Here is a 21,718-nt window from a genome sequence, read left to right on the forward strand (position 1 = left end):
AGAAAGGAATGTTTAATACTAAAACTAGTTTAGAAAACTAGTTTTTCAAGAACTTTTGACAAAAAGGGTAGAAAAGATATAGGACGAAAATCCGAAAAAAATGCGGGGGTTGTCTTTTTAGGAAGAGGAATAATCTGTGTATTTTTCCATGCATCAGGAAATTTACTACAGCGGATTGAATAATTAAAAGAATAGGAATGATCATATTACGGCTTATGCAATCAGTACCGACAGCATTTTGGTGCGATGGACATAATGCTCTTCTTAACATCAAATTCAGTGAAAGATTTTAAGTTAAAGGCAGGAAAGTCTGGAGTTGAGGCAGAAGAAAGAAGTCTAAGAGTATTTTCCTTATCGACACTATCGATTGTATCGGAAGTAGAGAAATGTTTATACGGGAGATCAATAACAAAATTAATAGAAGTATTACTTGAAGACTTGCCAACTCCAAGCGACTGAAGAAATTTCCATATTTTAATGGTATCACCATTTTCAACTGACTTATGAATATGGCGTCGTTGAGCATCTTAACACGTGGTATTGCAGTGGTTCCGTAATTTATGATATATTACACGGTTGTCATCCGAGTCTTTCACTTTATATATATATATTTATTAAACCTAAATAATATTAAACCAAAAGAAGCATATTTATTTTTCCATACAAATATATATTAATAAATTCTAAGTGTTTACTTATGACAACCCTACTAAAGATAAAGACAGACCCGCGCAAAGTACCTACGCTACACGACTCATACCTATTATAGTGACAGGAGTCACTTGATTTTAAATGTGGCATGTGATGTTATGGCTGTATGGAAGCATCCGGCTCCGCTTTCATCTCTCACAAGATAGAAAAATGAATGTTAAAATGTAAAATATAAATTTTTGATGTTGGAAAAGAGCAACTGCTGAGTTTCTTGCCGGCTTCTTCTCGGTAGAATCTGCCTTCCGAACCGGTGGTAGAGTCACTACACACGGACAGACTTGACGTTTCTATAGTGCTTGTGTTAGGCCTACTTGAAATAAATTAATTTTGAATTGATTTCTTATAGATAAAACTATGTTAGTTGTTTACTCAATAACTTTTAGTGTTTCGGTTTCACAGATAAGACTCAGAGATAGTATATAATATACCTCTAAAGCCGGTGAAGCAATAATTTGGTTTTATTTACACGTTGTCTATAGCCCCAGCAATTTGCCCCGACTTCGCACGGGTGAAATGTATGCAAGTAGGTATGTAGGTTTGTAATTTAGCGGGAGTTTTAATGTTGCGTTGGCCAGCCACTCTGCCACCGCTTTTTAAATCTCGAATAAACTCTAAGATATTCATTTTAATTGTACGCTATAAATTACAATTTTGATCTGCATAAAATGCACAACGTATCTGATGTATTTAATTGGATAAATAATGATACTGTTTTCTTAAAAAGCACAGAATTTTCTTGTTAATGTTAAAGGTTTTAATTCCATACTATACAAATTATTATATGGCTAAGAAACAAACACAATAAACAAACCTAAACTTTTTTATACTCCTGTTCTAGAAATGTTCAGGAAAATCAATGAAAGAAACATGATACTTGTTGTTCCGTATTCTGAGGATACTCGTATACTGTGAAATGTGAACATCGTTTGTGGGAAATAAATCGGAGGGTTGTCGAAGCAACAACATTTGCTTACGAGTTTTTTTTCCAATGTTCCTGGTTTAGATAAACAAATGTGTCAACGGTAGTCTACATTATTTTGCTTCTTATTTGCTTGAGTATTTTGTGGGAGCAGCTATATTAAATAAAAAAATAAAAATAGTTTATTTCGTTTCTTACACTGTAAATGATACATGTGGGGACCTCCTAGTAAGAATCAAAATACCTGTGTCAGGAGGCCTCACTCTTCCATAGCAAAGACAAGACAAAAATAAAAAATAAAACGATTGAGTAGTTTGTCTTGGTGTTTATGGTGTGTTTGTTATATGTGTATACACATGCTCATTTCATTTAAGGCTTGGTTGCTTGATGCATATTTGAATGACCATTATATTTATTCGTGGCGCTAAGTTTTTTTTTTTTATTCCTCGACAAGTTAGCCCTTGACTGCAATCTCTCCTTGTGGTAAGTGATGCAGTCTTAGATGGTAGCGGGCTAACCTGCTAGGGAGTATAGTAGTCATACCTCTCATCGGTTTCCACTCGACATCGCACCTGAACACTAAATAGTGGCACGTCATCAGGATTGTAACTAGCCACGGCCACTAGCTAAAAAAGAGCACTTGAAGCGGTTATAGCGCAATGTGTACGAGCTCGACTACACATTCGGGTTGCGAGTTCGAATCCCAGCATGCACCTCTAACTTTTGCTAAGTTATAAGCGTTTTAAGTAATAAAATATCACTTGTTTCAACGGTACGGAAATCTGCATGGCTGAGAGTTCCTCATCATGTTCTCAAAGGTGTGTGGAGTCCACCAATCCGCACTGGGCCAGCGTGGTGGACTACGGCTTTAACACTGTGGGAGGAGGCCCGTGCTCTGTAGTAGGCCGTTAATGGATTGATGTGATGATGATAACGTCATATCATGTAATTTAAATAATAGATAACTATGAGTTATTGCGTAGGCTTAGCCTAACATATAATTTATCACTTGGTACTCATTAAAAAAAACAATATTCCATTTATTTGGGTTACGCGGTCCGTTTGGTCAGAAAGTCGTTAACAATAAAGCCTTTTATTTAGTCCACACGTCAATAGCTTCAACGTTGATAAAAAACCGTAGCAGAGCATTTTCCGTTTCCACTTTTTGTAGAATACTCAAAAATAAAATGCCGGACTGAATTCTTTTGTATGGCTATCGGTAATTTAATAAACTCACTCGAGCATTACACAGTGGAGTGGAATTCAGAATTGAATAGAAATTCATTTTTAACCCGCTCTTTGCCCACCACTTCGTCGTTTTGAATTGATTTTCCCTGTAAATAAATAGCCAACCTAGGACTCCAGCCTGGCCTCTATTTTATCTCATCATTAAAAAGCAGTCCACTGCTGGACTATATAGTCCCATGCCCATATGGGCAGGAGACAATGATCTCCCCGGGGAAAGGATAAAAAAGGTTGCCTGGCAGAGATCGCTACTTAGCGATAAAGCCGCCTTTTGTATTCTACTTCTGTCTTTGTATTTCTTTTGTTTTTTTTTATTTTCCTAACTTCATTGTGGTGTACAAATAAAGAGTTAAATAAACTAATAAAATAAATAAAAATCTATCTAGTATGCCTGTCGGTAATTTAATTAACTCACTTGAGCGCTACACAGTGGAGTGGAATTCATAATCGAATAGAAATTCATTCTAAATTCAAAAATTCTTTATTCATGTATAATCATTGCCTATCTCAGGCACTTATGAAGCGTTCATACATATATGTTCCCATAATTGTAAGGGAATGGTGATAGCTTCGTTCGCCAACTTAAATCAAGGGTTCCAAACAAGCCCTGGTCTAAGAAGAACCCACAACAAATTTATACGGGTATTTATTTATTTATTTATTTATTTAAGAGCACTAACAACATGCATATTACATGTTTTTTAAACATAGCACACACACAAACACATGGACTGATATGCACGTCAATGACAAGTGCACATAGCATTGACAAAGCGTCATATAAACTTAATTTGCAAAAAAATTAACGGTGAGTTTTTTTTCTAAAAGCTGTGGGTGAGTCATGGAAGATATCGATGCCAGGTATCTTTTTAGATAACTCGTTTTTTTAGTTTTTTTCTTTTGCTGTCTATTTTTTATCGTTTAAGTAATCCTTAACATTATAATAGGAAGCTTTATATGCATTACCAGTCGCTGTACAGCAGATTTGTCGTCAACATTCTTAACCTATCAATTTCCTACAGGTCTCCTTAAACTTATGCTAGAGCTTTAACGTTTAATGTAATTGAAGTGATAATTCCGCGACCAACAGCTTAACGTGCTCTCTAAGGACACTGCTGTTTTCCCAAGTCTGAACTGGTACTAAAAGTCCAATTATCATGTTAACCGATGGACTGCTGCCAACGTTTGTAGGAAGTTCTGAAAACCATGTTCTTATGCCGCTTACATCCAGCGGCTCCTTAGGAATCGTTTTATGTAACCTGTCTACCTCATAGTCTGCCAACGCTTCGTTTGCCGGAGCGAGGTCGCTATTCCAGCACCTTCGGAGCTATATGCCCTGCCCATTTCCACTTTTGCTTCGCAAAACGTTGAGCTTTGTTGGTAACTCCGTGTCACGTAGAGATACTCCGAGCATAGCTCTTCATCACCCGCTGAGTGACTCTAAGCCTTTCAGATTCAGACAACGTTTCGGAACCATAAGTCATAACTGTTCGAGGATCTTCCAAAGTAAAATTCAATACCTAACATTTATTGGGAATCAAAACCAGAATCATTCAGGTTACCAAAAACCAAAGACAATAATTTTTATTTCCGCAACTTCGAGAATAATCTTGGATAGATGAGGACCCTCGGGTCTTTGTGATAGCTAATTAATTGAATGAGTAACGGCACGCCAGATCAGTTGTTCACAAACATCAAGATTAAGCTGCCCTTGGGGAATTGCATTATTTTGGGCATCATAGAATTGTTACTATTGGGCACACATTTTATGATGGAAATACTTGTGACGAAACTTCGTGGCTTCGAACTTTGAATCAACACTTCTATTTGTGACTATTGTTTATTATTTATATCATACAAAATGTTTGTGTGATGAACACGAATGTTTTTCAGTGTCCGGGTATATAGGTATATAGTATAAGTATTTTCGTATATTATTCATAGAAATATTCATCAGACATTTAACAGACAGTACCCATAACACAAACTACGCTTACTTTGGGACTGGATGACGATATGTGTACTGTCGTAGTATATTTATTTATTTTGCAAGATTAGATTTGATTAGATTAGAGACACACACACACGCACACAAACACCCACGCACGCGCACCCACATTTAAACACGTCAAACTTTTAACACCGCGTCTTTTTTGCGTCGGGGGTTAAAAATAAAAACGAAAAACCCAGTCTGCGTATCTCGCACATTCTCCCCCAGGGATACGGTGAGAGCGAATTAATTTTATGAGAAAGGTGCGACAGTTCGAGTGTACTCAACCACCTTTGGGTCGGGATCAAGTTGGGCGCTTTTGTCAGATTAAAATAAAAAAACTAGGAGCCTATTACGTCTATCTATGAACAGCTAAAGTCGCCGCACCCTACATAATAATTTATCAAAGGGTTTTGAACATTTTAGTAGCTTTTCTCGCTTTTTAGAGTAATTTTTTTTTTTTTTTTTTAATAAATCTGCAATCAGTCGCGAGACTATAATCAGATGTGCTGGGTGAGTTATTGGCATTTACAGACGAGGGAGCCATCGCTCAACCGTCCGTCAATTGTCGAGCACATCAGTTTCGTTTTAGGCGTTTCATACGTGGAGCTACTAATAGTGAGCTAGCAAGACGGTTGGGGTGTTTAGCTAGGCGTTCTTTGTGTTTGCCGATTTCCTCAAATACCATTGTCATTTCGAGATACTGATGAATCTCGTCGTTGCGTGCGAACCAGGGAGCATCAGTTATTACCCGTAGAATTTTGTTTTGGACCCTTTGGATGCGCATCAAGTTAGACTTACTGCAGAGTATTAATTGACGTGCATTACGTGTGGCGCACGTGATGGAAAGTGGAAAATATCGCTTGTAAACATAAAAACACTTCGGAAGGCCTACAAAGAACACGACCTGCAACTTGCCGCACTGTGTCCATCAACCTAAGCCGAAGTTATAAAGGCTACTCATATGATATATATATCATATATCAATCCATTATATATTATCCATATTTATTATAAACTGAATAATTTTAAATATAAATTATGGAACATTAATTTCGATTTGGTTTTTTATTTATTTATCATTTTATCATTTTTAATTTTGTCATGTGTTTGTTGTGTTTATTTTAATTTAGTTTGACATTGAATTAAGGTTGATCTTTTTAAATTTTTTAATATCCATGAACCAGATTTGCACACTACAAATTCAGTAGAATTTTATGCTCTCTAAACTAACGATATTGTTTACCAACATCTTGATATTGTGCATACGTTCTTGTAAATAAATGATGTTTATTATTATTATTATTATTACCGGCCCACTCCAGGGCACGGGTCTCAACCCACAATGAGAAGAGTAAGAGGATTCACACGCCTTCGAGAACATTATGGAGAACTCTGAGATATGCAAGTTTCCTCACGACCGACCCCGACCCCGTTGAAACAAGTGGTCTTATAATTACTTAAAACGGACATAACTTAGAAAAGTGAAGTGAAGCCCTAACCACTTCGCTATAACCGCTTCAAGCCTCATGTGCCTCTAATTACACAGCATTGAAACAATGCCGTATAAATACTACTACTACTACTCATTTATTTAGGGTCCGCCAATTTTTTTTTCAAAATATTGGTCACGCTTTAAACTTCGATATTTATGTAAAGCTCACTGGAATCAACACAAATAGTCCCACTATAAATAATATTATAAATATAATAGTTTGGATGAACGGATGTTTGTGAATACTTCGCGCTACAACGACTGAATCGATTTGGCTGGGAATGTAATTAGTTAATGACCTGAATAATTAACACATAAGCTACATTTTATCCCGGAAAATTGAAATGTTCCCGCAGGAATAACTCCAAAACATATTCCATGTCGATAGACTACCTATTAATTCCATTATTTTATTACTTTCACATTTTTTAACTTCTTTCTGAAACAAATTGGAAATACCATGTAGACGAAGTCACGAACACCAGGCTTGCTTTTATATCAAGTTTCAGGGAGGTTCTGACCAATTTTCATATATTTGAATTAAAATGGATTAAAATGGATTATAAAACCGAAAAAACACCCCAGGACTATAATCTTAATCATTTTTTTCCTTAAACAAAATGAACGTAGACATTACTAGCTCGATTTACGCCCATTGAGTGACGCCACAGTCTTTTACGTCTGATCAATCGTAAAGTCCATTTCAAGTAATGAAACGCTAAAACGTCAGGTTAATAATTTTAAACTTGAATTGTTCAACGCTTAATGCACAGAATTTGCTATTCTAAATCAAGCAGGATTAGGTCCATTTTGTTATAACGTTGTTGTGTTCCGATGCGCGAAAGCGACTCCTAGTTTGCGAGCTTTAAATCATATCCTAATACTGATCCGCAGCATTGGATTTTTCGATCATAAACAATTTTCTGTGATCGATGTTTAGTACGTACCCAGTTATCTAAATAGTTACAATGTTGCTGTGATCTGTGGGTACGGTTGCGCAACAACAACTAAACCGTTGATTTATGCATTGTTTTAAACTTTAACCGTCGGTTTACTATTGACAGATTTATCGCTCGCCACACGACACTTCCAATATAAATCTTACTTAGATTGTCAGGTTTTGTGGGCGGCTAATTTGCAGAGATCGTTTCAAAATATTATTATTACAAACGAAATAAAAACGTGTGCGTACTTATGTACACGCATTAGAAGTTATACCTCTTTGGCGTAACAAGATAGAAGTCTTTTCAAAAGTTTTATCTTACGCCTTATTCTACGTTTGTAGAGAAAACGCCAAAAAACAATATAATAAAGGTTTAATACATTGAAAGTTTTATTACAACGCATTATCTAGTTATCTCATTTACGGACCACTGAGTTTCACTCAACATTAAAATTTGAGATTTTTGTACAATTGAATCAATGAAATCCCCGGAATGAGACCGCAAACGTTGAAAATTAAAAGTGTTCACTGTCACTCACTGGTTTTTTGTGACGGTGTGCGTGTTCATCTTAAAAAGTGAGCTGGCGGACATGATAAAATCGTGTAACCATGTGCGCGCGCATTTTGTTACGTCGTATAATTTCACTCCCATGTTTTTTTCCTAACGGCGCTAAAGAAGTATTACTTCATTCAAAATAATACGTGTAATAATATACTAGGAATGGCCGGCACTTTGTAAGACATGTTTCTTGCATGCCCTGCGAAGTGTTGCTCTGGTTATAGGCCATGGTTTTTAATCTCAATCATTTGGACATCTGCTTGGTCCCTCAAATATTACTATAAAAAAAAACAATTGGTTGTCTGTAAAGTCGGCTTACTGAGGATAGTTGAACGTGACAACGTCGTAAGAAAATACTGATGGAATGGTTGCATTTTTCAAAAGAAAATTTTAATTATATTTCTTTGATAGATATTATCGTTGCTATAAACAATTGACACCACATTCACCACTTCATCCTTGCCGAAAACCTGTAAATGTATTATTTTGTATAGAAGCTGTCCACGCGGACGCATCGCTCACTCAAATAGGAGAGAGACAGATGTCGAACGCGGAGGCCGACTGTGCCTCTTTGTCGCTCGTTCCGCGCTCTCGCTTGCACTTCAAGCCTTGAATGGAGCGCCTCAGAGCGAGGTAACGCCGCATACGTTATGTTTTTTCGTGCGTGCAGCCGGCTCCATCGAATTATAAGACGTTGTCACGTCAAAAGAAATCTCACGGCAAGATAAAGGAACTTAAAAGGCTTGGCGACATGTCTGTAAAAAATAAAAAAAATGAAAAAATATAAATAGTGTATTTAAGTGTTATTATATATTATGTGGGTATTGCTAACGCAGGCACAGGTTACATAGCAACCAAAATATTTGGCTTTTAGGTATACTGTAGATTTTTTTATTTTACGCGTATTTAACACATTTGCGTTTGACTACAATCTCACTTTCAAGGTCGGGGGAAATTAAAGGGTAACGATGTAGATAAAGCCTTTAAATGACACGTTGGGAGCCATTAACCTTGCCGGGTACAGATCGACTCAATCAATGAATGTCAAAGTTACGTTTGTACTTTTAGATCGATGCGATTAGAGTTGATGATTGGCAGTGGGTTCTAAATTTCAAACAGAAGTTCAAAGTTTTACTTGTGTAATAACATTCATAATAGCCATAGTTCACTGCTGAACTAAAGGCTTCAAGCAACGGAAGGCTTTGCCCATAACTTGGCCATGCTTATGCATTTATGAAGCGCTAGTATTTGATAAACCAACGATAATTTATTATACACGCCATTTGACTACACTATTCGGCAATATCATCTTTAATATGGCTCCTAAAATCTATAATAAGTTCCCAGAGTCCTTGGCCGACACAAACTTAAATGTTACATCTTGAAAGCGAACAGTTAAAGAATTCTTGTTCAAAAATAATGAAAAACACGATTGGTATAAAAATAACCAAACTAATTTCTGTCTACCTATTTTTATTGCAAATTAATCGATAGCCCATTCATTCACCATCAAATTTTGTTAATATAAGAGTAATCATCACTTACCTGCCTGCCGACTATAAATGACAATTATATAAATTAACAAATATCTTATTTTTCAATATGAAAAATGGTATAATTGAAAATTAGTATATTGTTCGGTCCTCGATTTATCTGCAAAGTTTGAACGAGTTTGAAGAGGGTCAAAATCTACAGGTGAAGCTGATAAAAAGCGTGTAAAAAAAAAGGGATATTTCACAATACAAGAATACTTGTGTGACATTTTATAACAGACTCGACATATGTTATTAATTTTATAAATTTAAAATGCTACAGTCGCTATAAGACTGATATAAATGCATATACTAATTTTGGCATCGGCAGTTGGAGACCCATAGCTTAGTAGTCAAAGCACCCAGGCCGCGATTGCCAGAGAGTCGCCGGTCCAATCCTGTTGATTCCGAAAGTTTTATATGCATTTCCTCCAAGTAAAACACTATAAAAAAATATATAAAATTATGTTATTAAATTTTATTAACATAGTCTCATAAAAATTAGTCCTTACGTCTGGTGACCCAAGAGCTGGCGCTTATTTAGCTAAGTCTAGCTGAATTGCTAGACTTAGCGTAGAAGGGGTCAATAGCGCCAGCATTTTGGGTACCATGCCCATAAGTGAACAGTTAAACGGCTTATATTTATTGTAAATATTAATTTTAGTTTGTAATTATTATTTCCGTTATCCCATTGATAATTATAAATATTAAAATACATATATATGTAGGATCGGGCGGATTTTAACTTGATCCGTCCGACATCGTGTGGGCAATTTTCAGGTATCGTGCAATAAGAACACCTTTAAATTTGACTCGCTTTGTTCGAACACTGAATTTAACTTCTTACACTGAATTTAACTAATATCGTATTAGCAAACTTTTAAAATAATAACCACTAAGAGTACAGGACAGTAGTAGGACAGTTCCGTGACGACGTCTTTCTGCCTTGAGTCCCAACTAATTAATAATCCCAATCTAGTCAGTAGACCCCGTCACGACTCTGTCGAAGCGCGCCAAAACTGTTGATGCGTGCTAGCCGCTAGTTGGCGCGTTTGCGTTTCATTTTAGTGTCCGTACTCATTTCCGGCTGCGACATATATGTTATTAAAATTCAACCTATTGAATGAATGACATTAGTTAAGAATTGAGTTTATATACCAGTGGTTGTATTTTGAAAATTGATTGTAATTTAATTATTAGTATCATTTGTTTATTCATATAAATCCTTAATTCGATTTTAAGGTATTAAGTTTGCATGCCATTTCATATCGGATTGCAGTGCTAAACTACAAATGATAACTATTTAAAACTCAAGCTGCAAAAAAATAAATTGAATTACACATGATTGGTCAACGCAGTGAGTAGTAATATCACAAAGTACGCTTTTGTCCGTTCTTGGTTCAAAATTCAAAATTCATTTATTTCAAGTAGGCCTAATATAAGCACTTTTGAAACGTCAAGTCTGTCTGTTTGTAGTGATTCTACCACCGGTTCGGAAGGCAGATTCTACCGAGAAGAAGCCGGCAAGAAACTCAGCAGTTGCTCTTTTCCAACATCAACAATTTACATTTTGTATTTTAACATTCATTTTTCTATCTTGTGAGAGCTGAAAGCGGAGCCGGATGCTTCCAAGCAACCTTGTCATTAAAAAATTCATCAATTGTATAGTAACCTCGCTCTAATAAATGTGTTTTAACAAATTCTTTAAACTTGTGCATTGGCAGGTCCAAAATCACCTTAGGAATCATATTATAAAAGCGTATACTCAATCCCACAAATGATCCCTGTACCTTACGCAGACGATATGCAGATGACACTAATTTATGACCATTTCTTGTAAGTCGACTGTTTATGTCCACTTTTTGTGTATAAAGACTAATATGTTGTCTTACAAATACTATATTGTTATAAATATATTGTGAAGCTACAGTAAGTATGCCTATTTCTTTAAACTTCTCACGGAGGGATTCGCGTGATTTAAGTTTATATATTGACCGTACAGCTCTTTTCTGCAATATAAATATAGTTTCGATATCAGCTGCTTTACCCCATAACAAGATTCCATAGGACATAACACTATGAAAGTACGCAAAATAAACTAGCCTAGCTATTTCAACGTCAGTAATCTGTCTAATTTTTCTGACTGCGTAGGCAGCCGAGCTTAGTTTACTACAGCTACAGTGGGGTGCCCATATAGATTCACTAGCGAATCTATATGGGCACCCCACTGTAGCTTATTATCCAAGGTCACGCCCAGAAAAACTGTGGAAGTCTCTATTTTTAGTGATTCACCATTTATCATTATATTTTTATCAATTTTCTTTACATTTGGTAAGATAAATTCGACACACTTTGTTTTTTTTGCATTTAAAAGTAAGTTGTTAACTGTAAACCAGTGCGACACATGCGACATAACACGGTTTACTTCGTCAGAGTTATCTTTACTCCTATCAGTCTTAAAAATTAGAGATGTATCATCTGCAAACAATACAATGTCGCATGTTCCACTGACATGGTACGGTAGATCATTTATATACACTAAAAATTGAAAAGGACCCAAAATCGAGCCTTGTGGGACACCCATTGAGGTATTTGAACCCTGAGACTTTGCATCATTTATGCAAACTCTTAAACATTCCCTTAGTCACTCCGTACGACACCCGGGTGAAGAGAAGGGATGATGAAAACTACATTCTGATCTGACGTCACTACAAGGCACAAATTAAAAAAAAAAAAAAATATTTTAACTCTAAAAATAAATCTCCACGTGCATAAAACATTTTTGATCCCATTTCCATGTAATTAATTAGCGTCAACTTAACAAAAAAAGGGTAAACATTGCTGGACTTTTCGCCCTGTATTTAAATGAATTGGACACACAATTAACATGATTAATAATAAAATCAGTAACTTATTTCATTGTATAATTTTTTACTAATTAAGTCTCTCGAAAGACGTCTTCAAGATGTCTCTTAACTCAAAGTATTTATTAAACTCGTCACGCGTAACAGCTTGTCTGTTAAATAATTAAATTTATTATTATTTAGAAGAGTGGCTGTTACCCTCGTCGTTGTCCGTCTTTATTTCGTATTTTTTTTAAACTTCCTTGTCTCTAAAATATAGAGTGCCAACTCTGCAGCAGCGTAGAGCGCTGTGGTTTTAAGTTAAAGATCCCGGGTGCGATTCCGGGCAGTAGGGGTCTGGTAGGCTTCGGTCATGGCTAGTTACCGCCCTAACGACAAAGACGTGCTGCTAAGCGATTTAGCGTTCTAACGATGTCACATAGAATCCAACGGAGAGAAGTATGGGTTTAATATAACTACCCTAACAGGTTACCCCGCTAATATCTTAGACTGCAACATCACTTACCACCAAGTGATTTCAGACAAGGGCTAACTGGTAGAGAAATAAAAAAAATCGTTATCCCAATATAATGTGCCCCGTTTATTCAAATCTACAAATAACATAAAACGCCGGGGCTGTTACGTCATGTTCAACGAAATGGGTACAAGTTAACACGATTAATGAATGTCAAACTTAGCACTTTTCCTTCACATAGTTAATTCAAACCTTGGCTCTGAGACCCTTCCAGTTTGTAAGTTTAAAACTTGGTCGAAACTCAAACAAAACTTATGCGGTGGAAACAGTTTCAGACCATTCAAGTTTGAAGCGATTTTACGTTCTACTACCCTGCCGGATAGAACGACTTTTGGTCAAAATAGGCGGAAACTATTTTAAATTAACTATTTAAATTAGATCCTCAGAAATACACATATTTAGAAACGCAAATCTCTTTCGCAAGCATGAAGGAGGCAATATTTCATAGGAATTTTAAAAAGCAAAATGCCTATGAAATTTAAATTTCGATTCTTCTTCTTTTTCTTTTGCTTTTTTTGGCTTTTAGTTGTACCAAATCGGCACGTTGTATTTCGCCAATATCACGTAGTATACTAGGTTAACCACAACGGTGATTGTCAAAAATAAACCTTATATACATTAAGGCGTTAGTAATGGAGTGTGGTCTTTGGTTAAATTAAGATTATTAACTCGTGTATACTACCTACTTTGACATATGGCTATCAATCCTGGAAATTTACCGCCAAATAAGAAATATGATACGTGTCAAAGAGCAATGGAACGAAGTATTATGAGCGTCAGAAGAATCCATAAAATTCGACATTCTGTGATCAGACAACAAACCAAAATAACCGATGCCCTCGCTACACACTAAAAGCAAACTGGAAGTGGGCTGGCTATGTTGCTAGACTTGTTGCTAATATTTCTTTACTTTATATATTTGAAATCAATAAATGAAAGGCTTCTTTTATTTATTTTATAATATTTCTGCTCGCAAGAACCCCTCTCATGCGGGGGTTAAGGCCTCCTCCAGAGATGACCACCGGTCTCTATCTCTGGCTACTTGCATCCAGTTTTTGTGGCAACTTTAACGATATCGTCTGACCATCTTGCAAGCGGTTTTCCCTCCTCTCTATGGCCTGCAGGATCTGGTCATGACGTCAGCCTTGTTGTCCAATGGTCGTCTCCCATCCTAGCTGCCCATCGCCATTTTAATCTTTGGGTTTAATGAAGAGCATGTGCTAGTGGCGTGCATAGGGTGTGCACAAGGTACGCAGATGATATAAAATGAAGAAAATCTCCATTACGAGTTATAAAAAACTTAAGGATAGGCATTGTAAGAGTTATAAAAAGCCTACCCTTAAGTATTTATAACTCGTACTCGATTTTCTTAATTTTATATCACCTGCATACCCTGTACATACTCTCTATGCACGCCCCAGGCATCTGTTACCATCGTCTTTTATTATTATTTGGATAGCTCAAATAATTTCCATGTTTCTTTTGTATTTTAGGACCGGTAAGCTCCATTACCCCACAGACGTCTGTGGGCCGCTGTTTGAAGAGGAGCTGGAGTTCTGGGGCCTGGACGCTAACCAGGTTGAGCCTTGCTGCTGGATGACGTACACTCAGGTACCCCATATCCTATTATTATAATAAATGCGAAATTTTGTACGGATGGATGGATGGATGGGTGGATGTTTGTTACTCTTTCACGCAAAAACTACCGAAACAATTTGACTCAACTTTGGAATGGATATAGATCATCCGCTGGATGAACACATAGGCTGCTTTTTATCCCGGATAAATGTACGGCTTCCGCTGGATTCATGAAAAGCCGAAAAACTGCGTACGAATCCGCGGACAACGGCTGGTTCTTCATGAATACCTTAGGTTAACTTTCGATAATCCTTTTGCATCCATATTCGGGGGCCGCATTCGAATCCCAACACGTTTGCATCAACGGAGTAGGAAAACATAGTGAGGAAACCTGCATGCCTGAGAGTTCTCTATAATGTTCTCAAAGGCGTGTGGATGTCAACCAATCCGCAGTGGGCGAGCGGGGTGGACAACGACCTTAACATCACTCACAGCTTCATTAGTATTAAAGTATAGATTTATGACAAACTTTCGGTACCAAAATATCCACTCAACGCAGACGAGGCCACGGGTAACGACTAGTAGGTACTAATATAAAAGTTTTCTAATACCAAAAGTTATTGTGTCGTTAAAGGGCATCAATAAACCATGACGTCCTCACTTTACGAGCGAGAACGCTTTCCGATAATATGAGACGAAATGAATAAAGTTCGTGGACGTGTAACGTTAACGTTTTTAAGCTAGCTTTGTAGTAAACAAAGTTAACAAAGGCCATTAGCGTTAAGGTATCTTTATGTAGGTAAAAAAATAACGGTTTATTCGCCGAGAATTAGGAGTGTTGTATATACGGACCGTTGCCAAGAGACACGGCGCATACGACGTCAAATACTTTAAACCACCAACACAGACCTTTTACTGACCAATACAAGCCTCTTACACGTAAAAACTACGGTTAATTCGGTGAGAAGTCAGAGTGTTGTATATACGACGAATTTTTGAGTCGCCAACACAGACTTTTGGATAAGCATAATTGAATTCGAAAATTGAAAATCGAATAGTGAATCTTTTACAATTATATACACACTGCGAGCGGGCGTGGGCGATAAACGCTTCCAAGAAGCGAAGTTCTGGAGATTTCTGCCCTAAGGTGACCAAAGTATTGCCTGGCAAGAATCTGCAGTTTTAGTAGTAGTAGTACGTCAGGCCTGAAATGCGTGTGGTTGCCGGTGTAATTACAGGCGTATGAGGCTTAACACTTACGCCTCAGATTGATGAGCTCAGGACAGCACTCTGTAGGAAGTGTTCCTTTCATGGCCTGCGAAGTGTTGCTCTGTTTATTATGAAAATCGAGCTTAACTTGCTATACTCCGCGAAAAGCAGGAGAATCTGGCAAATTAAGCTTAATTTTCATAATATATCATGGAATTCAGCAAAGTAACGCCTGCTTCTACATTGGTTCTCTGTTTTATATCGGGTGGGACATCGGACATCTGACTGACTGTCGTTATGTAACTGGCGCTTTACGCTAACGCCGATGTAAACTTAGGAGTACTTCAAATTCATTATGGCGCGAAAATTTATCGTAATATGTCTCTAAACTTTATAGCCCTAGGCCCCGATATTATTACTAATAAGTCCGCTAACCCGCTTTCAAGCAGAATTGTGGGTCTATGATGGGTAAATTTCTCTAAAACCTGTAATCTAAACAATGGCCTCGTGATCCATAGATAAGTATGGAAAAAGCTCGATCTACGAACATCTACCTTCTACTAAGCAATACAACAAATATCAATTTTTTTTTTTTTAAACACGGTTCCTGAAGATATCCATTCTTTATTAGTTACAAGTGGTGTAACCTATAATAACTTAATACTTTCTACGGTTCAAAGTGCCATGATTATTTTCCACTATTATGATGTACGACTATGACTCTTTTGACGTCTTCAAAAACTTATCCACAGTTTCGGAAACACTGATTAAATGAGTAAAACGGCCTTTTGCTCACAAATACTTTCTATATTAGGTTACCATAACGACAAACGAAGTAAAACCACAATTTATTAAGTTTATAAAATTAAAATGCATATAAAAATTTTTGAAACCGACAGGATTTGAACCTGCGATTCTCTGGCAATCGTGGCCTGAGCCGTGTATATGAGACCTCTATTTTTACGCTATGAATTTTAGTAGGAGGTTCGGGGTTCGATTACCGGCAAGGGCAATTTGGGAATTTAAATCGCCCGTGGCTAGTTACCACCCTACCCGTGAACAAAGACATGCCGCTAAGCGATTTAGTGTTCCGGTGCGAAGTCGCGTAGAAACCAATGATGTATGACTACCGTAATCCCTAACAGGTGAACCAGCTACCATCTTTGACTGCATAATCATTCATAACTAGATGAGATTGCAGTCAAAAGCTAACTTGTAGTGGCATAAAAAAGTGTAAGTAAAAACACAAAATAAAATTTAACGACAATACATTTTTCGTATTGTTACCTGATTGGCTAATTGTATGGTATACGATACAGCTTTCGCAACATTTCCGTAAATTCAACCGATAACAGCCGTTGCGTTGCTTAGGTTGGTATATATCCTCCTGGCCGCATCCGACCACAGCGACTCCTTCTAGCTATTATGTGCGTACCTGATGTGCTCTCAAGTGACTGGCATAACCACTCTTTGTTTTAAATGTGCGATCACATTGACAGCACGTCAGTACTCCACCAATTATATTGTAATATATGGCCGGCGATGGTCTGGCCTTTATCTCATTACGCCTAGCATCTTGCTCTGCGCACCTTTTAACTTCAAACTCCGATACTTTTTTTTAATTAAGTTGGTAATTCCCACAATGCGATAGTGTAAAAATACCCAAGTTATGCAACATTAAGAAATTAGTTCATGCAGTTAATGCCACTGAAAAATGTGGGTAATGGCAACGCAGACAGTGTGGTGGTGCTCTTAATAAATACCTTATCTATAAAAGTATACATCCATAGACTGTTCGGTAGTTTCACGATTATTCTTTGTTTCTGCTTACCAATCATAATTGATCGCTTGTTTACATTTTCAGCTACTTTAGCCAACCATTGATTTGATAAACAGATGATTAAGACACTAGGGATTCGACCTTTTCAAAGGTCTACTCAAATTGAATTGCTTGGAAAATGCCTCCTTTTCCTAAGCCTGTCTCGAGTAAAGCCTAAAGCATAAAAATAAACAAAGAAAATTGTTAAAATCTCCATCAAAACTGTTATCTGCCACCTTCTCAGTTTTTGAATAAATTATTCAGAGTTTTGCAAGCATTTTTGAATCAAAGTTTACGGTGGGATCTCACTGGTATCATCAAAAAACGTCACGTAAGGAAAAACGTTTTGCTTCCTCTATGTTCCACCCAGTTCGAATATTATCTTCAAGCCATACTTGTTTACGACGTATACTAGTTATTTAACTAAATGATTTTGGTCGTCCACTATTTTTACTGTTTTTTAACAACTTACTTTATGTCGCACGACTTAAAGCTCATTTTTCTATGCTCCAGTTTAAGTAACTTCACTCAAATTGCAGCTTTGAAAAATGAGCTTGAAATCGTTGACAAGTAGATATAGTACATGCATAGGCCTTTAACTATCAGTATAAACAAAACTACTAGAAAAAGGTGTAAATAAATAAAGCATAACTAGATAGAAAAATATTTATTGCACATAATTAAAATACGAAAAACATATTCAAATTTAGAAATGTACTAAGACGGTCTTATCGCTTGAAGCGACAGGATGTCATTTTTGTAGAGAAAAAACAGATAAATAAAAGCCACAACAACTTACGTTGAAAAACCATGATCTTGGTAAATACATAATATAATTTGACTAAACGAGGCGACAAAAAGCCTTGTAAAAACGTTAATTTCAACCACGTAATTTATTTATTATTGCTGATTATTTTCTTTTTCCGACTCGTCCTCGGTTGCCGCAAAACTGTGAAACGTGTTCACTTCATTTCATATTCAACCGTCATGTCAACTGAGTATTTAATTTTCAGAATTTTCCAAACTCTTTCCATATGAATAGGCTTCATTGGAACGAAAACTTTTGCCAGGGACATTATTCAAATTAAAAATACATACAATTTTACTTTTTATCCTCTTTAATTGCGATAGAGTATTCATATGCCACAGTGTAAAAATAAAAATATATGAATGAATATTTTTGACGTGACAACGTCTTATAAATTGGTTTGCCGGGTGACACTTCAAGAAACTGCGTTACGCTCCGCTCACGTTATGCGCTCACAATGAGAGCGAGTGAGAGGCACGCGTCCCTTCCACTCGGGCATGGTTAGCCCGCCTAAGAGCGAGAGAGACAGACATAAAAAGTGAAAGGCACGCGTCCCTTTGTAGTAAACGCTGTGTAAAAATAAAATTTTGTTAATATGAAATTCAGTGCGAGATTCTTTGTATAAATTAATGTTTTAAATATAATTCTTTGTATAAATAAATGTTTTAAATTGTTACTATTATTTCATCCTTCTTCCTACTATACGAATGAATATTCACATTAAAATTATTTTACCACTCAAAGTCGTTGTCACGTAAAACTTTCGCCCGTATACCGACTTTACAGGCAACCAATTTTTTTTATACAAGTTAGCCCTTGAGCGCAATCTCTCCTGTAGTAAATTATGATGCAGTCTAAGATGGTGACAGGCTAACGTGTTAGAGAGTATGGCAGTTATATTAAACTAATACGAGTCCACTACTTGACATAGGTCTTTTGTAAAGAGTTCCAAAATCAACGGTCCTGGGCCGCTTGTCCGAGCGGCTCCCAGTGACTTGCTTGATGTCTGTTCACCTTGTTGGACCACAAAGTTCATCGGTTCTCCGAGCTATGTGCCCCGCCCATTACCACTTAAGCTACGCGACTCGTTGAGCTATGTCGGTAACACTACGGATCTCATTTCTGATTTGATCATGTAGAGATACCAGCATAGCTTTCTCCATCACCCGCTGAGTTACTTTGAGCCTTCTTAAGAGGATGAATTCATTTTATTTTTTAAATATTTATTTTTTATGTAATCTATTATTTTCTTTTCCTTTTTTTGTGCTTTTACTTTTAATTTATTTAAATATGACTTGTTATTTAATGTGGAAAATTGATATAAGGATTAACGACAAAATTTTGCACGCAAATCTTGGCAGGCTATGTTACACTTATAAAAATTATTAACACACTGCGTGTAAACATGTTGCATGTACCATATTGAAGCAAAATAAAAATTGATTAATCGATTGATTTAATGTGATAATAAATAAATATACTACAATAAAACACACAACGCTATGTATCACCATAGTAAGTATAGCTTGTGTTACTAAGATGACCGATGAATATTTTATGAATAATAAACAAATAAAAATCCAGACACTGAAAAACATTAGGGTTCCATAAACTTTACATACTAAGGTTGCCTGGCAGAGATCGCTACTAATCTATAAGGCCGCTTTTTATATACTGCTTCCATCTGTGTTTTTTTAAGATGTAATGTGGAAATAAAGAGTATCAATAAAACTAAAATTAAAAACATTCATGTTCATCCCAAAACATTATCCATGAGTGAACCAAACCCACAGCCGTGGACTCCAAAAACAGAGCCGCTGCCCATTGCGCTAATTCGCGGTCAATCATAGATAATACGTGATTAACCATATTCTGCTCAGTCACTACCCTTTTCATACCAGTTCACATTTTTTATCATTTATTCTTTGACAATTAATTTCACGCTGTCCCTTCCCGTTTCAATCTGAATAATTCTCTTGCTGGGTTTAAAATGCCGTAACTTTACCAATTTCGAATAAAATTCCGAATAAGTATTTTGTAGTAAACTTGACGAATTTTACCGTTGCCGAAAATTTTTCTGCATAAATCACTTCCGGAATTACTGATATTCGTCCGTTACGTGATCGGAATTCTTTCAAGAATCTTTGAGACATTATTGATAGAAAATCTTCAAGTAGATTTAAATTTCAACAAACCGTTAAGCTCAAACAAGAGGCTGACGAGGCAAAAAGTACTCGACGAATATCAAGGAGAAGGCATATCACCAATTTTGTATTAAAAGATCTACTCCGGTTCGGTTTTCCTATCAGTGTACAAATTTGGAATTTATATATTTAACAGTGGGAAATTAGCTAGCAGGTCACTTACCGTGGTCAATAAACACCTGGTATATCAAAAGGAGCCACCATTGTGTTGCCTACTTTTAATAGTCGAACTCCTATCACATTAGAGATAAAAGAAAAAGAATATTCAGTCATATGATATTTTAATGAACTCCAAAGTGAAATTACATTAATGTATAAAATTTAAGAGACGGAAAATATTTCTACTTTTCCACTAAACTTTTTTAAGGGAACTACCACTTTTGATAATGATTTCCCAGCTATAAATATGTATTTCCTACCTTATTTTTTTCAACAAGCATGATCCAGGTCAAATGTCAAAGTTTTATATTATACACTTATTTCAAGTATCATCCTATTATTCAGATCTGGACGGGATCAAAGATCAATAGATAGGAAACCTCGCTTCAAAGATAATAATATTACCAACTTCGGATACAGGAAAGAATATTAATTTTGTGGTTTTGACTGAATTGTTTTGAACCTCATAGTGTAGTGAATATTAATTATATTCCCGTATTACATGTCAATATTTAGTTAAATTGCTTGGAAATTAAATTTTTGTTGCTGCATATGATGGAGCATGGAAAGTTTTAGCAGTACAGAACATTACTTATCAACGTGCTTACAAATTGTTGAATGCCGAAATAATAAGTTATTGTTTTACAATAAAATTGAAATAATAAGTTGTTGGTTTGACTACCGATTGGCGCAGTTTGCAGCGACCCTGCTTTCTGAGCCCAAGGCCGTGGATTCGATTCCCACTACTGGAAAATGTTTGTGTGATGATCATGAGCATGAATTTTTTTCAGTGTCTGGGTATTTATATGTATTTTCTAAGTATTTATGTACATTATTTTTAAAAGTATCACCAGTCATCTTAGTACCCATAACACAAGCTACGCTTACTTTGGGGCTTAATGACGATGTGTGTATTGTCGTAGTATATTTATTTTATTGTTATTGGTATATCTAACACATAACATTAACATCTTCATCATCATATCAACCCATTACCGGCCCGCTACATGGCACGGGTCTCCTCCCACACTGAGTAGGGGTTAAGGCCGTAGTCCACCACGCTGGCCCAGTGCGGATTGGTGGACTCCACATACCTTTGAGTTATCTAGAACTCTCAGACACGAAAGTTTCCTCACGATGTTTTCCTTCACCGTTGAAGCAAGTGATAT

General features: G+C 36.4%; 1 protein-coding gene across 2 annotated transcripts in view; it reads left to right on the top strand.

Annotated features, from left to right (window-relative positions):
* Window positions 1-21,718, top strand: part of LOC120631036 (potassium voltage-gated channel protein Shaw-like) — a 43,340-nt gene that overhangs the window by 10,134 nt on the left and 11,488 nt on the right. For both annotated transcript variants that reach the window (XM_039900432.1, XM_039900431.1), the window contains exon 3: window positions 14,266-14,383. In XM_039900432.1, the coding sequence (XP_039756366.1) occupies window positions 14,266-14,383 (118 nt within the window). The remainder of the gene's footprint in view (window positions 1-14,265; window positions 14,384-21,718) is intronic.

The sequence above is a fragment of the Pararge aegeria genome, chromosome 17 (assembly GCF_905163445.1).
Source record: "Pararge aegeria chromosome 17, ilParAegt1.1, whole genome shotgun sequence".
In the NCBI taxonomy this organism is placed as follows: Eukaryota; Metazoa; Arthropoda; class Insecta; order Lepidoptera; family Nymphalidae; genus Pararge; species Pararge aegeria.